The sequence below is a fragment of the Rhinolophus sinicus genome, chromosome 13 (assembly GCF_057876585.1).
Source record: "Rhinolophus sinicus isolate RSI-liver-muscle chromosome 13, RSI-T2T, whole genome shotgun sequence".
Lineage (NCBI taxonomy): Eukaryota > Metazoa > Chordata > Mammalia > Chiroptera > Rhinolophidae > Rhinolophus > Rhinolophus sinicus.
Window position 1 is genome coordinate 25,217,287 of NC_142513.1, and position 19,753 is coordinate 25,237,039.

General features: G+C 42.7%; 2 protein-coding genes across 6 annotated transcripts in view; both read right to left on the reverse strand.

Moving 5' to 3' along the window:
• The window catches only part of UBOX5 (U-box domain containing 5), a 30,785-nt gene extending 12,288 nt beyond the window's left edge, over window positions 1-18,497 (reverse strand). For 3 of the 5 annotated variants that reach the window (XM_019733744.3, XM_019733741.3, XM_019733738.3), the window contains exon 1: window positions 18,368-18,497. The gene's annotated coding sequence lies outside the window, so the exon portion shown is untranslated. Of the gene's footprint in view, window positions 1-9,619; window positions 9,753-17,866; window positions 18,306-18,367 lie in introns of those variants that run through there. The other 2 variants (XM_019733739.3, XM_019733737.3) reach the window with 2 other exon arrangements.
• Window positions 9,753-12,163, reverse strand: FASTKD5 (FASTK mitochondrial RNA regulator 5). The gene has a single exon (XM_019733732.3). The coding sequence runs from the start codon at window positions 12,161-12,163 to the stop codon at window positions 9,866-9,868; it is 2,298 nt and encodes a 765-aa protein (XP_019589291.2). The 3' UTR covers window positions 9,753-9,865.
• Window positions 18,498-19,753: the final 1,256 nt, after the last annotated feature.

Here is a 19,753-nt window from a genome sequence, read left to right on the forward strand (position 1 = left end):
TAAAAATCGGGGATACGTTCTGAATTCTGATTTTCTCTATATATTGAGTTTTATTTTTCTTATCTGACAGACTAAGATATATATATATATATATACACACATATATATTATATATAATATGTATTACATATATATTATATATATATATATCACATTTTTCTGCTTTTAAACCATCTTTTTATTCCTAGGATAGGCTCTATTTGGTTGTGGCAGACTTTTCTTGAAATGTTTTTTCAAATTGTATTGAATTTTATTGCTCATATTTAGTTTTAGATATTGCACATTCATGTAACATTTACAGGCCCTGTGCTAGGCACTGAAGTACAGAGATAAAAATGAAAGGTCAAGTGGTGAAACTATTCTATATGATATTGTAATGGCAGATACATGACATAATGCATTTGCCAAAACCCACAGAACTGTACAACTAAAAGAATGAACCTTAATGTAAACGATGGATTTCAGTTAATAATAATGTGTCAATATTGGCTCATCAATTAGAACAAATGTACCACACTAATGCAAGACTTTAAGAGCAGCAGAAACTGTGGGCAAGGGAAAGGAGGTGAACACTGTATTATCAGCTCAATTTTTCTGTGAACTTAAAACCACTTTAAAAAAATAAAGTATAATAATAGTAATAATAGCTACAAAGAATGGGGAAAAGTGACTGAAAACAAATTAGGACTGGAGATCAAATTAAAACAAGTGACTGTGCCATTACAGGACAAGAGTGGCAGACCCTTTTAAAAATATCTTACAGGGGGCCGCCCGGTGGCTCCGGCCGTTGGAGCTCCATGCTCCTAACTCCGAAGGCTGCCGGTTTGATTCCCACATGGGCCAGTGGGCTCTCAACCACAAGACTGCCGGTTCGATTCTTCAACTCCCGCAAGGGATGGTGGTCTCTGACCCCTGCAACTAAGATTGAACACGGCACCTTGAGCTGAGCTGCCTCCCGGATGGCTCAGTTAGTTGGAGCCCGCCCTCTCAACCACAAGGTTGCTGGTTCGACTCCTGGAAGGGATGGTGGGCTGCGCCCCCTGCAACTGACAACAGCAACTGGACCTGGAGCTGAGCTGCGCCCTCCACAACAAAGGCTGAAAGGACAACAACTTGACTTGGAAAAAGTCCTGAAGTACACACTGTTCCCCAATAAAGTCCTGTTCCCCTTCCCCAATAAAATCTTAAAAAAAAAAGAATATCTTACAAATGATGGTATCCGTTTGTTTGTTTTTTAAAATAGTGATGCCCAAACACTGTAGGAGTCTATAGGACTCCAGTTGCCACTGAAGACTTTGTGTGACCTAATCATCTCTCTGTTTCTAATACCCCTGGATCTTTTAAGGTCAAGAGCCCTCCTACCTAATGCTTAATCCAGAAAAATAAATAGCTCACCACGTGAAAATGCAAACAGCCTCACCCAGGAAGACTGCCTCCTCAGCCCTGATAGGAAATGGCCAAGTGTTACCTGGACTCATTGCAAACACTGTCCAGTAAATACTTACAAATTATAGCCTCCTTCTCCAAATTTGGCATCTAAGTACAAGAAAGACTAGGTCTGAGTTTAAATTGGGAACCACAAATCATGGCTAAAGTGTCCTGAAGTTTACAGAAGTAGCTTGGAGCCAGATAATAATGGCATTATAAGATAGCAAGATAATAGAGATTAAAAAGTAGATATGTCAATTTTCTTTTCAGAGATTTTATAAAATATTTTAGATAAAAATGTAAAATATTATAATATAGTAGACACTCACCACCTAGATTTAGCAAATGTTAACATTTTGTCATGTTTGCTTCTCATTTCATTAAGGGCAAAATTGAAAAGATATAAACAATAACCACAGATCCTCTTTCTTCTCCCTTTTTACCAAAGAAGCAAGTGTCTGAAGTTGGTGTCTCTCATTGAAATGTGTACAGGTATGTATATATCCATAAACAACATACAGTAGGTTTACGTAGTTCTAATGTACCATAATAATATACTATGCGTATCATCTTGTAACTTGCTTTTCTATTAAGTTATTATTATTTTAAGGTTTTTCTATGTTGAAATGTATTTATCTAGTTTATTCACTTTAACTTCTTCCCAGACCTGTCCTCAAGTCTTCCTTACAGGTCTGTAACAGGGCTTTCTGTAGATGACATTCAGAGTGGGAAAGGATGGCCTAAATCAGTGTTTTGCAATTTGGTTTTGAAACCAAGTTATGGGTTGAAGAAAAGAAATAACTAAAAGACAATACAAAATATCAAAGTGTACATAGCATGGGCATTGTCATGAAACTTATTTATGTTTCATATAAATACATGCAACAAATGTATAAAGTAGATCCAATATAAAAGGTACTTATCATGACTCTTGATGAAAAAATTTGAAAAGCACTGGCCAGAAGTCTACCCAGAAGTCAAGAATGACATTTGAACTGGGGACAACTAGGACACATGCCTGAGCTCATGGGCGGTTCTGAAGAGTGACAGATACTACATACTAAAGGCACAATGGACAATAATGCTTGATTATAGGAGCCAAGAGGTAAGAACAGGAACAAAAGGGAGGGGGACCAGTGAGAGTCAAGGCATCGAGATGGGACAGTGTGAGGCAGGTTCAGGAAACGCTGAATATGGCACTTAGCTAGAGGGGGGTGGAGGAAGCAGGGCTGGAATGGCAGCCAGAGCCAGATGGGGAGGGCCTTGAATGTTACGCCACGGGATTCAGACTGCTTTACCTAGTGGGCTGAGGGCGTGTTTATCCAAAGCATAGATCAAGGATCAAGAACTCAAATTACTGAGCCATAATCAGCATTTTTAAAAATTATGAAGAATAGAAAGAAAATGTCAGAGTGCAGCACACACGAGGGTGAGCAGTGTTTTGTGAAAATTTTGTTTCGGATATATAGATCTGTCCGTCCGTCCATCCGTCTGTCTATCTTTCTAATTATCCTGGGTTTTGATGTAAAAGGTATTCCTTACTAAGGGTTGTAGCAAAAAAAAAAAAAAAAAAAGTTTGAAAGCTACTGGTCAAAGGGAAGTCATAGGAGGCTTATTATAACTAGGAAAAGAAATGACACTAACGAAAAGTCTGCCATCAACCTCCTAGACAACAACAGCAATTCTAAACCACTTAAAGGCAATTCACCCTTCAAGGGGTTTCTTTTTCCTCTAGCTGATGTGTTCCTACCATCTTTTTTTTATACTACATGAAGGGATATATTTGCGAATGGCTTCCTGAAGACATCAAGAATGAGTATCAAAGTACAAACTACTTAGAAATAAACTAGCAGTCCCAGTTTTTCCCTAGACGTTTTCTTCCTTTAATTTTTTTTGAGGGAGGAGTATTCTTTAAGAGAACGGGAGGGAAATGAACTATGTATAATATATTACTGAGTATATCACAAGGATTGCAAAGCTACCTTATAAGAAATCTTTCACTTTTAAACATTTTAATTAACTTTTTATTTTAAGATCATTGTAGATTCAGGTGTAGTCATAAAAAATAATACAGAGAGATCCCACGTACCCTTAATAAGTTTCCCTCAGTGGTAACATCTTGCATAGCTATAGTATAACATCATAACCAGGAAAGTAAGAACGATACAGTCTAAAGACCTTATTCAGATTTTGTATTTCAGATACACTTCTTTGTGTGTGCCTGTGTATTCAGTTCTCTGAAATTTTATTCTATGCGTAGATTTGTGTAATCACTACCATAGTCAAGATAGAACAGTTCCACCACAAGGATGCCTATACTTTCCTTTAACAAGTCTTTTATAAGTCCAAATACTCTATTAGCACAGACGTCTTGAAGTTCTAAGCCCCTCAACTGAAGAATCCAATTAATTCCACTACCCACACTATAAAGAAACAAACTTAAGTGACACATTTATTCTTGGTGTACCTGTCAAATAATATGACTATGCAGAAAACTACAAAAGTATATATAAAGAGGGGTGGCTCTTTATATATACTTTTGTAGTTTATAAACTGGTTGGCTCAGTTGGCTCAGTTGTTTAGAGTGCAGTGCTCATAACACTAAGGTCGCCGGTTTGATTCCCACATGGGCCAATGAACTGCGCCCTCCACAACTAGATTGAAAACGACGACTTGACTTGGAGCTGATGGGTCCTGGAGAAACACACTGTTCCCCAATATTCCCCAATAATAAATAAATAAGTATATATAAAGAAAAAGAACACAAAAAAGAAGTATTATGATCACACATTTGTTAAAAATCTGTATCCAGGAATATATATACATGAAGAGCTTGGGAGGTAATAGTGGACATGCAGAAATTTAAAATATGCAATGTATTAGAGTAGTGGGAAAAGTTTTTTTTTTTCTTTTCATATATTTAAAGTTGACATAGGTAGTTAAACAACTGGATGGGTTGCTGAGGTCGCAGGATGGTATCAGACAGGAGCAAGGCTCTAGATACAGACCCACAGGACTTCCTGCAGCTGACAGCCCTGCAGGACTGGATGTCCAGATGGAGACAGACCTTTCTCTTCTGCCTCCCTGTACTCAGGCCGAGTAAAGGAAAGTACAAGGGAAGGGCTGAGAAGAGATCCAAAGGTGAGGGGACCAACCACGTGGTCTACCCAGGACTGAAGTATTTTCCAGAATGTGGAACTCTCAGTGCTAAAACCAGGAGAGTCCCAGGCAAAGTGGGAAAAGTTGGTGATCCTATCTGGGAGGTTTCTGCCTGTGCTTCTTTGGAGCTTGAAGCAGCCAAGCAAATCTTTTTGTTACTGAGAACTCAGAATCTGGGGGTGGGCAGCACAGAGGGGTAACTTAAAAGGGGACAAGGTGACCATGACACTTTCTGAACACCTCAGCATCCATCTTCTTTTGGCTCTCGAAGAAGTTGCCGTGGCTCAGTTACAAAATCTGACTTTCGAATCTCACAAAAACGTAATGGAAAGTAATTCTGGCAGTAATTTTAAAGACTAGGCTCAAACAGGTTACAGAGGGGGGAAAAAGAAGAAGAAAAGATTACCTGTCAAATAAGAGAAAAGCATTTAACCTCAAAGAGTGGGTGGAATACCAATGCACTGAGCAATTTTATAAATTGGGCACTTCAGCTTTTAAAGAAGTACAATACTTCTTATAATTTCTAAAGTGAGTTACTTGCCCATCATGAAAAAAAATGGACTTGTGTGCATTTTGCTTCAAGCTGGTTAAAAGGAGAGACAGCTGTCCCAGGCTACCCCCAGTCACCCACCAGTAAGAGTGCACAGGGAACCAGGACACAGTTCACCCTTCAAGGGCTTAATACGTGCAAGGCTCTCTGCTATGTCCAAGTAGACACTTTTCAAAAACTCATGGGCTCAAAACAAGGCAGAGATGAAGAGCCACAGTCTCAAAACAAGGACATGGACCGAGTTCTGACATCAATCGTTCAGGGCCTTTTAACAGCAGTGTCAGCAAAATTCTGTGGGAACTCAGGTGAGGGAACCTGACCCTAACGCCATCCCTCTCCTCAGGCCTGATTTCATCTGTGCTTGCCTCTCTCCTGAATCCGCAACTTTTCTCTGACTATTGGACCCTTTCCTCAACACGTAAACAACATTCAAGTCTCTTCTGGCCTCAGCAGCCTCCTCCAAAAACCCTGCTTTGGTGCTGTCTTTTTTAGGGTTGCCAATTTAGCAAACAAAAGTTTTAAATGCCCACTTATATCTGAAAATTGGACAAACAATAGATTTTTTTCATTTAGTATAAGAATGTCCCATGTACTATTTGAGATATACACTAAAAAATTATTTATTGCACAGTCAGAAAACTAGGGATTGAAAGGAACGTCCTCAACACAATAAAGGGCATTTATGAAAACCCCACAGCTAGGACACTCAATGGTGAAAGTCTGACAGCATTCCCTGTAAGATCAGGAACAAGATGAGGACGCCTGCTGCCGTCACGACTTCTATTCAACTTCATACCAGAAGTTCTAGCCAGAGCAATTAGGCCAGAAGAAAAAATAAAAGGGTACCCAAAACGGAAAGAAAGAAGTAAAAATCTCTATCCACAAATGACACAATCCTATATACAGAAAACCCTAAAGAATCTCCACACACACACACACACACACACACACACACACACACACACACACAATTAGAGCTAATACAAGAATTACGCAAAAGTGCTGGGTAAATCAGTTGTATTTCTATGCATTAGCAAAGAGCAATTCATAAAGGAAATTAAGACAATTCCATTTATAATAGCATCAAAAAGAATACTTCAGAATAAACTTAACTGAGGTGGTTTGAGACTTGTACACTGCAAACTACAAAATGTTGATGAAAGCAATTAAGGACCTGAATAAATGGAAAGACATCCTGTGTTCATGCATTGGAGATTTAATACTGTTAAGACTGAAAGACGCTGAACACCATTAGTCATTAGGGAAATGCAAATCAAAACCACTTCACACCCACTAGGATGGCTATCAAAATAACACACAGAAAATAACGAATTTTGGCAAAAAATGGAACCCTAGTACATTGCTATTAGGAATTTAAATGGTATAGCTACCATGGAAAGTTTGGAAGTCCTCAATAAGTTAAATACAGAGTTAAAACATGACCCCGCAATTTCACTCCTAGGTATATACCCAAATGTACTGAAAAAAACAGGTGTTCAAACAAAAATGCGTATATGAATGGTCACAGCAGCACTATTCACAAGAGCCAAAACAACCCAAGGTCCATCAACTACTGAATGGATAAACAAGATATGGTATATCCACACAACTGAGTATTATTCAGCCATATAAAGAAATGAAGTACGGGTCCATGCGGTAACACGGAGGAACCCTGAAAACACTATGCTAAGTAAAAGAAGCCAGACCAAAAAGGCTACCTAATGTATAATTCCACTTTTAAAAAATATCCAGAACAGGCAAATCCACAGAGACAGAAAGCAGATCAGTAGTTGCCAGGGTCTGCGGAGACAGGGAAACGTGGAGTGACTGCTTAATGGGTATGGAGCTTCCTTTTGGGGTGAAGAAAAGTTCCGGAACTAGATAGTTAGCTGTACAACAGTATCAATGTACTAAATACTACTGAACTGTACACTTTGTTTAAAATGGCTAATTTGCATGTAATTTACAAAACATTATTCACTGCTTATCTGAAATTCAAATATAACTGGGCAGTGTGTATTTTATCTGGCAATCCTAGTCCTACTCTAAATTGCGCTCAAGTTTCCCCTTCTCTTCAAAAGTTCTCAAGGAATTACCTCGACACTTGCACCCCATTCCTTAACTCTCACTCATTCAGTGGGTGTGCAACCTGGCTTTTGCCCTGACAGTTCAATTCAAACCGCTATTGTTAACGTCATCAGTGACATATGTTGCCAAATTTACTGAATTTGCAGTTCTTGCCTTAACTGCTCACTCCCTAGCAACTGACATACAGACCCTTTTTAAAATGCCCTCCTTTCCTTTTGGTTTCTACGCAGTAAAGGTTAACTCAGCAGGCCTGGGGTACGCAAATCCCACACATTCCAAAGAAACGGGCCCTTCACCACCGACTGGGTGATAATCTCTAAGCGCTCAGAACATCGGACCTGAAAAATTGTCTATATGTATATATACACCTGGGGCCTCGGGCCACGCCAAATAGTTTACACCAACAGTGTGATTTATGGTGGGAGCCAGAAGCCATGCTGTAATCAGCTGGACCCAGGGTCTGGGGCCTGAGTAACTAAGGTTCGGCCACGTGGGCACTCCGTACCTACATGGCTGACCCCCAATAAAAAACCCTGCACACCAAGACTCAGGTGAGCTTCCCTGATTGGCAGTGTCTGTACATGTTGTCAAACATCCCTGCTGGAATAAATTAAGAGCTGTCTCATGACTCCACTGGAAGAGGACAACTAACGGCTGTGCCTGGTCTCCAAACGAATTCCTTTTTCCTTTGATTTTATCTGTATCCTTTCACTGTAATAAACCGTAACTGTGAACATAAGGGCTTTTTGGAGTGTCCTAGGGAGGGTGATCTCTCAGAAACCTGACACACTTCTATGCCACCATTTGCTCCTTAAGTTTGATTATGTTTTCTTTGTCTGTATCACTGGATCTCCTTTGCTTTACCCTCTCATAAATGCTGGAATTCCGTTCTTGGTCATCTTCTCCCCTTGCTATCTGCAATAAGCTCCTTCCCAGCCGGCCAAGGCAGTTTAATTCACGTGTGGTTCTGACTGCTACCTGCCATCCCCAGCTGGGACGCCAGCCTGAAGCTTTCTGCCTGGTGGGCCGTCTCAGCATGACCAGGCAGACTCATCATTAATCCTCTACCCAAATTCCTTTCTGCTTTGACCCCAATTTTTGTTTCTGACTTCGTATCAATCCAGGAACCAAAATCTTCATTCCCCAACCTAATCAGTTACCAAGTCTTGTCTTTTTTCCCTTCCAAACATCTCTAGAATTCAAATCCCATTCCCATAGTTCTGGCCCTCATCTCATGCACCCCCCACCCCCAATCTAGCCCTATCCTGCTTCTTACCTGACATTTCTAAAACATGAATCTGCCCAGTTAGTCCCTGACTGAGATACCTTTAGAGGTACCCAGCCCCTGCAGACTTTGGCCATTCAGCAAGGTCACGGGCCTCTGTGACCCAGACACTCTCTGCCTCTCTAGTCCCACCCTCCGCCTTCCTTCCACCCCCAACTCTCCAGCAAAGCCCCATCTCACTCACTAAACCGTCTGTGTGCTCCGACCCATTCTCTCTCAGCACTAGAGATAAATGAACTAGACAAAGTTAACTCAAAGGCTACCTTCCACCAACAGGGAGACCAGTAAGCAAACAAATAAAGAATCATTTCTGACACTGCTGAGCGCAGTGAGGAAAATGAAGCTGGAGAAGGTGACAGCATGATGAAAGACCAACGGGCACTGTTTTAGTCAGCACGCGTGGGCGAGTCCTCTCTGAAGAAGTCATCTTTGAGACCTTGTTAATGGTGGAAGGGATCCTTTTAAAAGACATTCTCATAGATTCCAAGTGTTTACAAACGCTACCTGTATTAAGTTAGTGACATATATACAATTTCCTTATGCCTATGGCTCAAAAACAACCAAACCTCAGCCCATTAGACCTCCTATTATGGGCCATAATAAGTTCCTACTCGTCTGAGCTACTTGCCATGAAACACATTTCTCCCGGTCATCATATTTGAGAACCACTGGACCAACAGGCACTCATATAATTCTATTCTAGATCCAGTTTTACAGAGAAACTATCCTGGGCGTGAGGTGGGGTAGGCTGGGGTCGTTTATGCAAATGAAATAGAAATGGAGAAGAGGGAGCTACGAGGAAGATATTAAGCTCACTGGTTCTGAAATGGCCTTTTAAAGCAGGCAGAATCAGCAACTAAGGACAACCAAACGAATCTAAACAAGAATAAGGACTTTAATTTTAGAGGGTGTGAAGAAAACATGAATGGGGCAGGGAGAATCCCGAAATGTAACAGAAGTTGTAAAAGACTCTTATTTTATGACAAAGTATAGGTAAACCAGTTTTTTAAAACTGGTTTGAGACAATGTCTGACAACACTTTTATCCTAAAAATTCAAAATAACCATGAGACAAGGATGGTGAACAAAGAAAAATGCAATAGGAATTACCTGAAAATCGGGCATATTTAGATGTTTATGTAACTGCACAAATGAGCAGCAACTTGCACAACTGGAGAGGTTACAATTAATTCACAATAACATGTACTAGCTTCAATCTGCAAAAGACAAGAGTACAACTGAGTCTTCTCAACAGATGCTTTTATTACAAACCTACATTCTGGATTTTGTAACTGCTTCACACCTGGTACAGTACACATCGACAGCATTGCTGAGTAAAAATGCCCTGAAGGCCCGTCAGAGATCAGAGGTGAACACCTTCTCATGGAGGAACGCCAGCTTTTCTAAGCGAGTGCGTTTCAGTAGTGGGAGCCATTCCCAGTGGGATAACTCTACCACACGGTAGCCAAGCCGGTTCAGTTGCCGCCTCTTCATATTGTGCAATCCAAGCAGATTCCTGGAACCGTAGCAATACTGGTTCTTATTTGTTAACTGAATAGCCAGCTTCACTTGTGGGGCCTGCATGCAGGCTGGGGGGCACAGGCCAGCCATCTCCGTGGCCCCCAATCTGTCTGCCACAGTGTGAAGGGAGCACTCCAAGGGCATTGCTGCCTTCTTCTCTGATTCCATGGGCTGCTGCCCAGTCTCCGACTCAGTTTCCCCCTGGAAATGCCCTCCTGTTTTCCCTTTTAGTAGCTGATTTATCAAAGCATCTGTAAGGCTGACTCCCACATGCTTAAGCCTTAATTTGGCTACATCTTCAGTGGGTACGGCTTCTCTGTTAAATGGTAATGGCTTCATGTTAACATCAAGCTGGACCTCGAGGTCAGAAGATCGGGTATGAGGCAAAATCATATGGTGTTTGATGTACTGGGGCCCACCCAACATGGTCTCAAGTAAAAGGAGAGCTTCTAGAAACTCAGGCTTTGAGCTCATATCCTTCCTAGCTAAATTCCACAGTAGCTCTGACCCCTCTTGCTGAAGGTGAGAACTAAGACGATTGCCTCTGTAATCTGGACACTCAATGCCAACTGTACCATCAAGTGTATACAGCTCCTTAGTGAGTTCAAACTTACTTCTCTCCTGAGCTATCCTGATGAACCCTGGACTCAAAGCAAAATCGATGAGCTCCACTGGAAAGTACTCGGAAAACGCCAGGCCCAGCAGGCAAGTGAGCAGGTGTTCTGGGTATCGGTTGAACTCAGGCATCTTTCTGTGAACCTCATTTATCAGACTAGAATAAAACTCTTCCGTATTGGGTGGCTTATAGTTCAGAGTTCCAAATGACCACAGAATCTTGGCCACGTCTTTACTTCGGCAGTATGCTACCCTAGGAGGCAAAGAAGCAGCCACAGCGTTCATTACCCCTTCATCCAGAATGCGTAAGGCCGAGCAGGCAAGAGTCAGGTGCATGACGCCCTGGACGCCCAGGGAAGGAATCCGCTGAGGAGCAATCTGCCCAAATTGCTTCATGAAGTTCATGTGATCCACGTGAGTGAAACGGAACATTTTGAGGATATTCACTAAGGCGTAACTACTCAGGCGTTGCATGTCAGCACAGGCCAAGTCTCCGATTTTGCGCATGACAAATTCAGAGAGACTACTACTTGATTTAAAGAACCCCAAACAGATGGTACCAGCCTCCTCTAAATTGATAAAATCTATATACTTGATGATCAACGATTCCAGTTTTTGCATTAGTTCCTGGGGTACCTGACGACTTTCGCCTATAATATAAATCAAGTGAATCAGCTGGGATAAGGATAGATCTTTCCAGTGCAGATTCAGATAACTGAAAAATATTTCAAAAAACCGAGGTACTCTGCGGCCCAAGTACCGCCAGAGATCAGCCACCAAGAGAAGTTGATCCAGACTCATCTCCCACACCTTATGGCAAACTCTGGTTTCATACACATCTAGCATCGAGTGGGAATGAGGAATTCCTAAACTGACAAAGGCTTTCAAAATATTGATCAGCTCTGGGGCATCAAAGAGCTGTATGTTTTTCACACTCAGCTGGCAGAGCAAAGCAAAGCGGGCATTGGACAGCAAAACAGGACGCTGCTCTGCAGGCACAGAGCTCAGCTTACACAAATAATCGGCAATGGTTTGAGGTTGGAGATTATCTTGATAAACTGTGACTTTGTGCAAAATGAGTTCACCTTCTGAAACAGACAGTGGCTGACAAGGCTCAGCTCTGTTATAGCTGTGAAGCTGGTACTCTGGTCTGAGCTGTAGGAAAACTCGGGGGTCTTCAAAGGAATCAAAAACCTCTACATCCTCTTCATCAATTTTCATGGCCCTGGGTGAGCCTGGCTTCAGCGCGCTGGCCTTCGAGGCAGAAGCCCTGCTGAGTTCCACACCCGGCAGGGCACTGCTGGTTGTCAGGGTCCTACGAGGAGAGGAGGTGTTACAAGTTTTCTCAACTTTTTTGGCAGGATGGTGGAGGCTACTGTGCTCTGGAGGGTCTTGTCCCCTGTGCCGTGTGCGGTTTCCCACATTCCAATATGCCACACTTTGGGTTGCACTATAGGCAAAAGGACCGCAAAACGCTCGATGTCCTAAAGGTTTGAATAGCTTCAGAGTGGCTGCCATTCTGGCGACAGTACTGACCGTTTTGGCGGTCAGAACCCAGTCCTCACAGGTCTGACCAGGCAATTTCTTGTTTATATGGTGCTTGATTCGAGCTGGATGGGGAGGCGTTCCACAGAAACTGCCTGGAAATCTTCAGCATATCACAAGAGCCATGGATCACAAATGACTGGGCCAGAATTGGTGCCAGATACTGAAAAAAGGGTAGACGAAGAATAAGTGGATTCCACCCATCACAAAACCAAAATGTACACATTATAAGAACTGGATTAAAACTTTGCTGTCCACTTAAGTTCAACGTAAGTGAATGCCCAGATAGCATATATCAAGGATAAACTCTGTGCTTTGCATAAAGACACAAGGAAACATCAAAACCAGGGTACTACCGGCCAGTTCTCGAGACTGCTGCTCAGTCCAGACTTCCTTCTGGACTTCCTCTGTCCTCTGGACAGACTTCTTTTATGGTAGAAGGAAAGTAGTGATGGTTAGAGACGAGACAATTGCTCTGTTAACTTCCAAGAGGAAGGAAGAAGGCCGATTTCCAAAAAGGAAGCTGGGAACAAAAGTGACAACCTATTCCATCTCTTTGATGTCAACATGTAAAGGGCCCACTTGGAGAATAAGAAAGTTGGAAAAAGCTACCAAAAGTAAAACGTGGAATTTGGTATGAAGTTTAATTAATTATAGCCACAATAACCTTCCCTGTTCCCAAAGTACAAAACTTTTGATTACAGAATTCTGCTGTTCTAACGCTGTTCCTATGCCTTTTATAAGACGCCTATTGTCCTCTTCAGGAGGCTGATAACAGTTTGAATCACTATCACAGAGTAGCCATGAAACTAGGAAGTATGTGCAAAAACTCGTTCATTTTGGCTGGGGAGGGCAGAAGGCCAAAGCCCTCCTCACTGTCAATTCATGGGTGGGAAGCAAAAAGGAACTCAAGGCTGGACTCAGGGTTCCCGGAACACCAATGCACACGACCGCCCTGCTGACGTGCGAGGGAGCAGCACAGCTTTCCTCTGGAGGCAGAGGATGCTTCCAGTGAGTCACGTGCTGACTATCATGCCTGTGAGCAGCACAAGTCCCATGTTTCTCCCATGGTAGAAACCAGGAGAGATTATTAAATGGACTCTGCTATACTCTTGCTCTCTAAATGCCTATTGTCTTTCCCTCCACTCGAGAAATGCCACAGCCTGACAAGCAGAACCCAGGGAACCCTGAACTGCCAAGATATGGACCAGACAGGGCTGGTGCTGCCAAAAATCCCTTGACGGTCTTGAGGGGACCAAAATGACTTTCTGAAATACCTAACTTGTCTGTTAGCCTCTTCCTTCCAGAGCCTATGGCATAAGAACCAGGGGCCCACAGGGCAGGCCAGTCAGTGCCTGTTTGGGTAATCCACCTACAAAGGCTTCTCTGGATGGCAGGAATGTATGCTCCAGTTTCTTTGTGAACCAGAGCAGAATTCTTTCACATGAAATCATTATACACTTGGTTATTTACTGTGGCCAGTGGACCATTTTGCCCACCAAGCTCCAATCTATGGGTCCAGATGTTACAGACCAGGTTATCAGCAAATTACGGCCCAATGCTAGCCCTCCACCTGAGTTTAAAGTATTATCTGAACATAGCCAGGCTATTCATTACATATTGTTTATGGCTGCTTTCTCACTACAAGAGCAAAGCTGAGTTATGGTGGCACAAAATGCATGGCCTGCAAAGCATAAAACACTATCTCACCCTTTACACAAAGTTTGCTACAGACCATTAGTTTATTCCTATGATTGTAGATAGCAAACTTTTTAAAATTTAGAAAACAATACTGAAATAATTTTATTTTTTCTTTAATATTTACATGCTAATTTAAGGTTTATGCCTCAAACAGTCACTAGAAAGCTCAATTAGCACTGCAGCACAGGAACAGCGGAAAGAAAAGAGAAAGCAAATAACGGAACGCCAGTAACAGAACAGGGCTTTTAGGAAGACCCGCTTTGGAACTTGGAATGTAAATTTTGTCCAACACCATGAGCAACTAAAGACATAAACTATTCAAATCTGTGTCTTTCATCTCATCTTGGGAACTATCTCAAGAAATAACTTTTTAAAAAGACAAAACTTTGTTTTTTACAAAACAGCTGTGCTATCTAAAGCAAAGAACTGAAAAAATAAAACAGAAACAAAACCCCAATGTCCATCCAGAATGAGATGCTTCAATACATGGAGAAGTACGTACAAACATCAGTGAAACAAACAGAACACAAATAAGTGACATCACCTAAAACACACTTACATAAAAGAAAAGTAACTATATTGCTTCTTTGTGGGAGAGACTTTGTTATATCTTTGATAAATTAACCTTTTTCCCCTTTTTACTGGGTTAGAACTGTTAGCACAGAAGAGTATATGGATTAATTTAACAAATACCTTTATGAATTATATAATTTAGAAAGCACATTAAATAATGTAAATTACGTCAATCAAGACTTCCTATCAGTACTTAATAAAATTACTATGCATGGTCCTAAAATGAACAAAAGAATCATTTCTGGGGCAGCCGGATGGCTCAGTAGGTTAGAGCATGAGCTCTGAACAACAGGGTTGCCAGTTCGATTCCCACACGGGCCAGTGAGCTGCGCCCTCCACAACTAGACTGAAGACAACGAGCTGGCGTTGAGCTTCCAGAGGGGCGGCCGGATGGCTCAGTTGGTTAGAGCGGCAACTAAGATTGCAAACATCGACTGGACTTTGAGCTGAGATGCGCCCTCCACCACTAGATTGAAGGACAACGACTTGGAGCTGATGGGCCCTGGAGAAACACACTGTCCCCCAATATCCCCCAATAACATTTATGGGGGGAAAAAAGAATCATTTCCTGGAATATCAATGTTTGGCTGATGTAGATCCCGTGTTTTGAATTAATATTGCTCTTTCTGATTTGTAAAAATACACGCTAAGTCCCAAGGTGGAGATACCAAGAGCCACAATTGTCTTAGAGCCTCCTCTGTGCCAAGCCTTTTATCTGCAGTAGTTCTCATCCTCACACCCTTTTTGTAAGGTAGGTTTTATTATCTCCATGCTGTTGATGAGGAAAAGAAGATTTCACAAGATTAAGAAACCTGCCAAAGGTTACACAGCCAAGGTACACAGTGGGGTTTGACATCAAGTATTGTCTGAGTCCAAAACGAACATCGCTGATGTATTGGAGAGACGAGAAGGGGAGTCAGGTTCCAGACGGGCTGGAGAAGACACTGAACAATGTATAGGGTTATCCAGATACCAGGGAGCTAAAGAATTAGAACCAGATGAGCTCAAAAGCCCTGCCCACCGCTAATCGTCTAGGGTCCTAGCTATCACTATGGTTAGTTTATACTACTTACAAAAAACAAAGAGAATACCTCAAAGAGAAATCTATATGAAGGAATGGGTTTACAAGATGCTCCAGTAACAAGGTAGAGAGATCTACCACAACTGAAGACCTGAAAATTGGCAGGAGAGATGCGTGATCCAAAATTTAGGATTCAACATAGGAGAGAAGCAAAGGGAAACCCCAGGATAATGATGAAGGAAGATCCCAGGACTAGAGCTGAGAGCAGACATAAAGAACAACCAGTTCATGCTGGAGGAGATGGGTATTACCTGGGAGAGGAGATTTACACTTCTAGTGGATAATCTGGGAATAGGTAGATTAAAAAAAAACCAGGATAGTAACAAAAATTAACTCCATGAAAATAAAAATGTTGTACAAGACAAAAAAATGTTATATTATACTCCCTGCTCAGCTGTGAATAATATTTATATAATCTTATTAATATGAACCAAAAATTATGAGCAAACTATATTGGGAGGATGAAGGGAGGTGAAGATGGGTAGGGGAAGATTGCGTAATAATACAAGAAACCTAGAACCTCAAAGTCCACAATAAAAAGGTCAAAAGATTTTATAGACATTAACATAGATATCGCTTAGAAATCAGGAAGTAGCAACATGAATATGTTATTTAGAACTACACTGATAAATTTTCCGCCAAAAGAAGCAGAAAAATAGATGAAAGTGCCTCTAGGGTACAAAAATGAAGGGAGAAAAGAGAGTAAATTAATATTTGGTGTTATAAGCTCCCAATCTATTTGTGTAAACCATATACAACTTTGATAAAAATTAAATTTACAAAATGCGTATGTTAACAGGGAATTAAGGTCTTCTTCAAGATAATCAGTGGATAAAGCAACCTAAACATTCAAGGAAAATGTTGAAAAGCTATTTGTAGTGCAAGCACTTCCTGCTGTCTATAGAACTTTATGGATACCCACAGAATGGGCAGAAATGATGACACAAAGCTTTAAAGCCAATGGTGAAGGCTTAGAGACTGACAGTATGGACCCTTAGCTGTTAATGCAGATGCTAACTGGGCTAGACTCTTCTGTGCTTATTTCCAAACAGGAGCACAGCCTACAATAGGGGAGACTACCACTATTATAAAGGTAAAGCACTAATGCAAAGGTGTTTAGGTCAAGGTAAGTATTGCCCACAGGGCTAAGCCAAACCCAAATCAAGTCTAACAGCCCATCTCCTCCATTTCACTCTAGTTTCCATGCTTATGGGAGAGAAAACAGCACATCACAATCATCAGTGAAATTTTTTAGCTTATGTAACCCTCCCCTCCCCTTCTAAGACTCTCCTATTGCTCTATTACAATGGTAACAAGGGCCAACAGACATAGCTGACAAAGCCCCACAGATATTTCTGTTAGAGCCACTGCTCTTAAAGGGTCTGATAAGAGTGTATCTTTAAACAATCTCTGAGTTTAACAACAAAGAGCAGAAACTCCTGTCCTCTCAGCCCATCTAAATGAGATTAAAGGATTGACAAAATCCAAGTAGGTAAACAGAAGTATCTGCACTCTCAGCCATGTGAAAAAATTATCAAATAAATGGTCCAAGTATCTCACTGTTAACTCCTGTTAACTCCATAAACACTTGGTTTTATCTGTTTTCCTAGACTTGCAAGGCCACATATTACAGTATTTCAGACAAGTGAAGGGGGATCTTCAAAATTCTTTGATATCAAAGTTGACTTATTTGCATGATGAATGGCAAGGCCTTACTGAGGACCAGAAAAAAATAAACTAATGAATGGGGAAGAAAGCAATATTGACAAATAAATTAGACCTGCATAATTGCCAAAGGAAGGCCTCACTTTCTCAGTTGTATTATACAGCACTGAGTCTTCAGGTTTTATTTTGGTCTACCAGGCAGTCGAGAATTCATCCCAGAGCTTGCCCAAAGCCATTCAGAGCAGGGAGTTGCAGAATCTAGTTCTGGAAAGGCAGCTGTTCTAACTACTCAAAGTGTGTCCAAAGTGCAGAAAACATGAATTCAGAATACAGCAGCGATAAATAACGGAAGCATTAGAACATCAGCCATGCTGGTGCTAAAGCACTTGGCTACCAGCTCCACAGGAAGAAGCACTGTCCAAAGGTCTACAGTGAGTGAGCAGTGAAGCACCTCAGGAGGTCCATTAACCTAACTGGGATAAAGAGGGTCCATAGCTTTCTGAGTCAGGACAGAGAAAAGGCAATTATTTTTCTTACTCCTAGGGATAAAAAAGGCAGGGGGGCATCCGTACTACCCTTAGCGAGGCTTGTGCAACCAGAAACTGTTAAAAATGGGGGAAAGGTACATACGTATTGATTATTTACTGAAAACTTACCCCATCCCGGGTACTAAGCAAAACAACGTAGGGCCTTCCTGCTCCAAGTGTGCCCTGCGGAATAGCAGCATCAGCCTCACCTGGAAGCTGGTTCGAAACGCGCTCTCAGGCCTCACCACAGACCTGCAGAATCAGAACCTCCAGATCCCCAAATGATTCGCATGCACATCAAAGTGTGACACGAGGTGTGGCAGAAGATCTCACAACAGCCTTGTGAGGCAAGTACTGTTACTATCCCCGTCTCGCAGCGGGGGAAAAAAAAAAATCAAGGTTCAGATACACCATTTGCCCAAGGTTACAGAATTCCGGAGTGGTGGGGGTCGCCGAGGTTCTCCCTCGAGCCTGGTCTGCAAGAGGCGCCCGCTAACCCCGCCGGGAAGCGCAGAACAGGCCTCCGCACGCGCCGGCCCTGGGCCGGCCAGGAGGGCACGAGGCGCGGGCCACAGCTCAGGTGGGCAGGGAGCGGCCGGCGCGACCTCCTCCCCAGCCGCCTCCACTCACCTGAGTCTCGCCAGCGCGGGCGCCGGAACACCAGACCCAAGATCCCGCAGACTGTCGCACTACAGCGACTACGCCAGCTACACTCGGGCCTCACAGCCCCACTTCCGGCCAACTGCCCGCTATTTCCGGCTGCTGCGCGAGTGACGGGTGCCGCCGAGGCTCAAAAGACTCTATCAGCGTTTTTCAAGGACGTTTTCCACTGGAGGACGACGAAGAGTCGGGGGGAATTAGGACCTGCGAAGAGGAAACACCGCCGAGGATACACTGCTCTGGAAGAAAACGAATAGCGTAGACACAAGTTCGAATCGCAGACCACCACTCAGGATTTTATGGTCTTGGGAGCCTAGTCTCTCATCTGTACAATGAGGGTAATCATGCATTTAAAATAGAGATGTATCTATAAAGTGCTTCCAGGAGAGTTAGTGATGGATAGCCGAGCCTGTTAGGGGAAATGGATGTGAGGAGCTGGAGCTCGAGGTCAGTGCTGTTGCGAATGAGCCAGGGTAATTCTCCACCTCCCTAACCTGAGCAGTATGGACTACTAAGCAAGGAAAAGGCTCCACTGAGATCTTCCAGGGCCTGGCCCCAGACTGCCATTCCTGGGGGCCACTGGAGAGCTGCTGGTCAGAGCGGTCATAGCTTGTCAGTGCCTTGGCTGCTGGTCTACCCATCCTAAGAGCTGTGAAGGAGATCTAAGAATTCATGGTGCTCATTCGAGGCACCATCTCGTTGGGGAGACAAAACCAATGTAGGGAGGACACTTCACTGCAAGGAGGGGCAAGCCTGGCATCCCAACTCCTGAGCTCTGTGGAGGGCACTGTTTGCCTGGGTGTGAATATTTGGGGCCCCAGACCCCTGACACCACTGTTCAGGGAGGGTTCTCTCACTTGGGCCAGACCAGGGCAAACACTGTTAGTTGCTGATTATGACTTTGTCTTTGCCAGCAAAACCCAGAGAGAGCAGAGGGCCCATCCCCAGGGGATGAACCACATTGCTTCTAGGCAACCATGACAATCCTGTTCTTCTTTGCCAAATACTGACTGTCCCAGCTTCCCTTGAAGAGGGAAGAACATGTGATTCAGTTCTGGCCAACAAAATTTAAAGGGAAACATGCTGGCAGGATTCTGTGGAAGTTTTTACTTTCATGATAAAGTGGGCTGCCTCAGTGAGTTCGTGGAGCTGTGGCAGCCACCTTGTGGCATGGTGGGAACAAGCTAAGAAAGGGAGAGTAGGAGGAGTCTAGGTCCTTGATGAACCAATACCTATGACACTTAGGATGCCTACGAGCAGACTTGTCAGGTGAAGAAAAATAAACCACTCTTTAAGGTCCGGTAAATCAGATTGTGTTACTTGTAGCAGAATGCATTATTGATTGGCAGCTTTGTG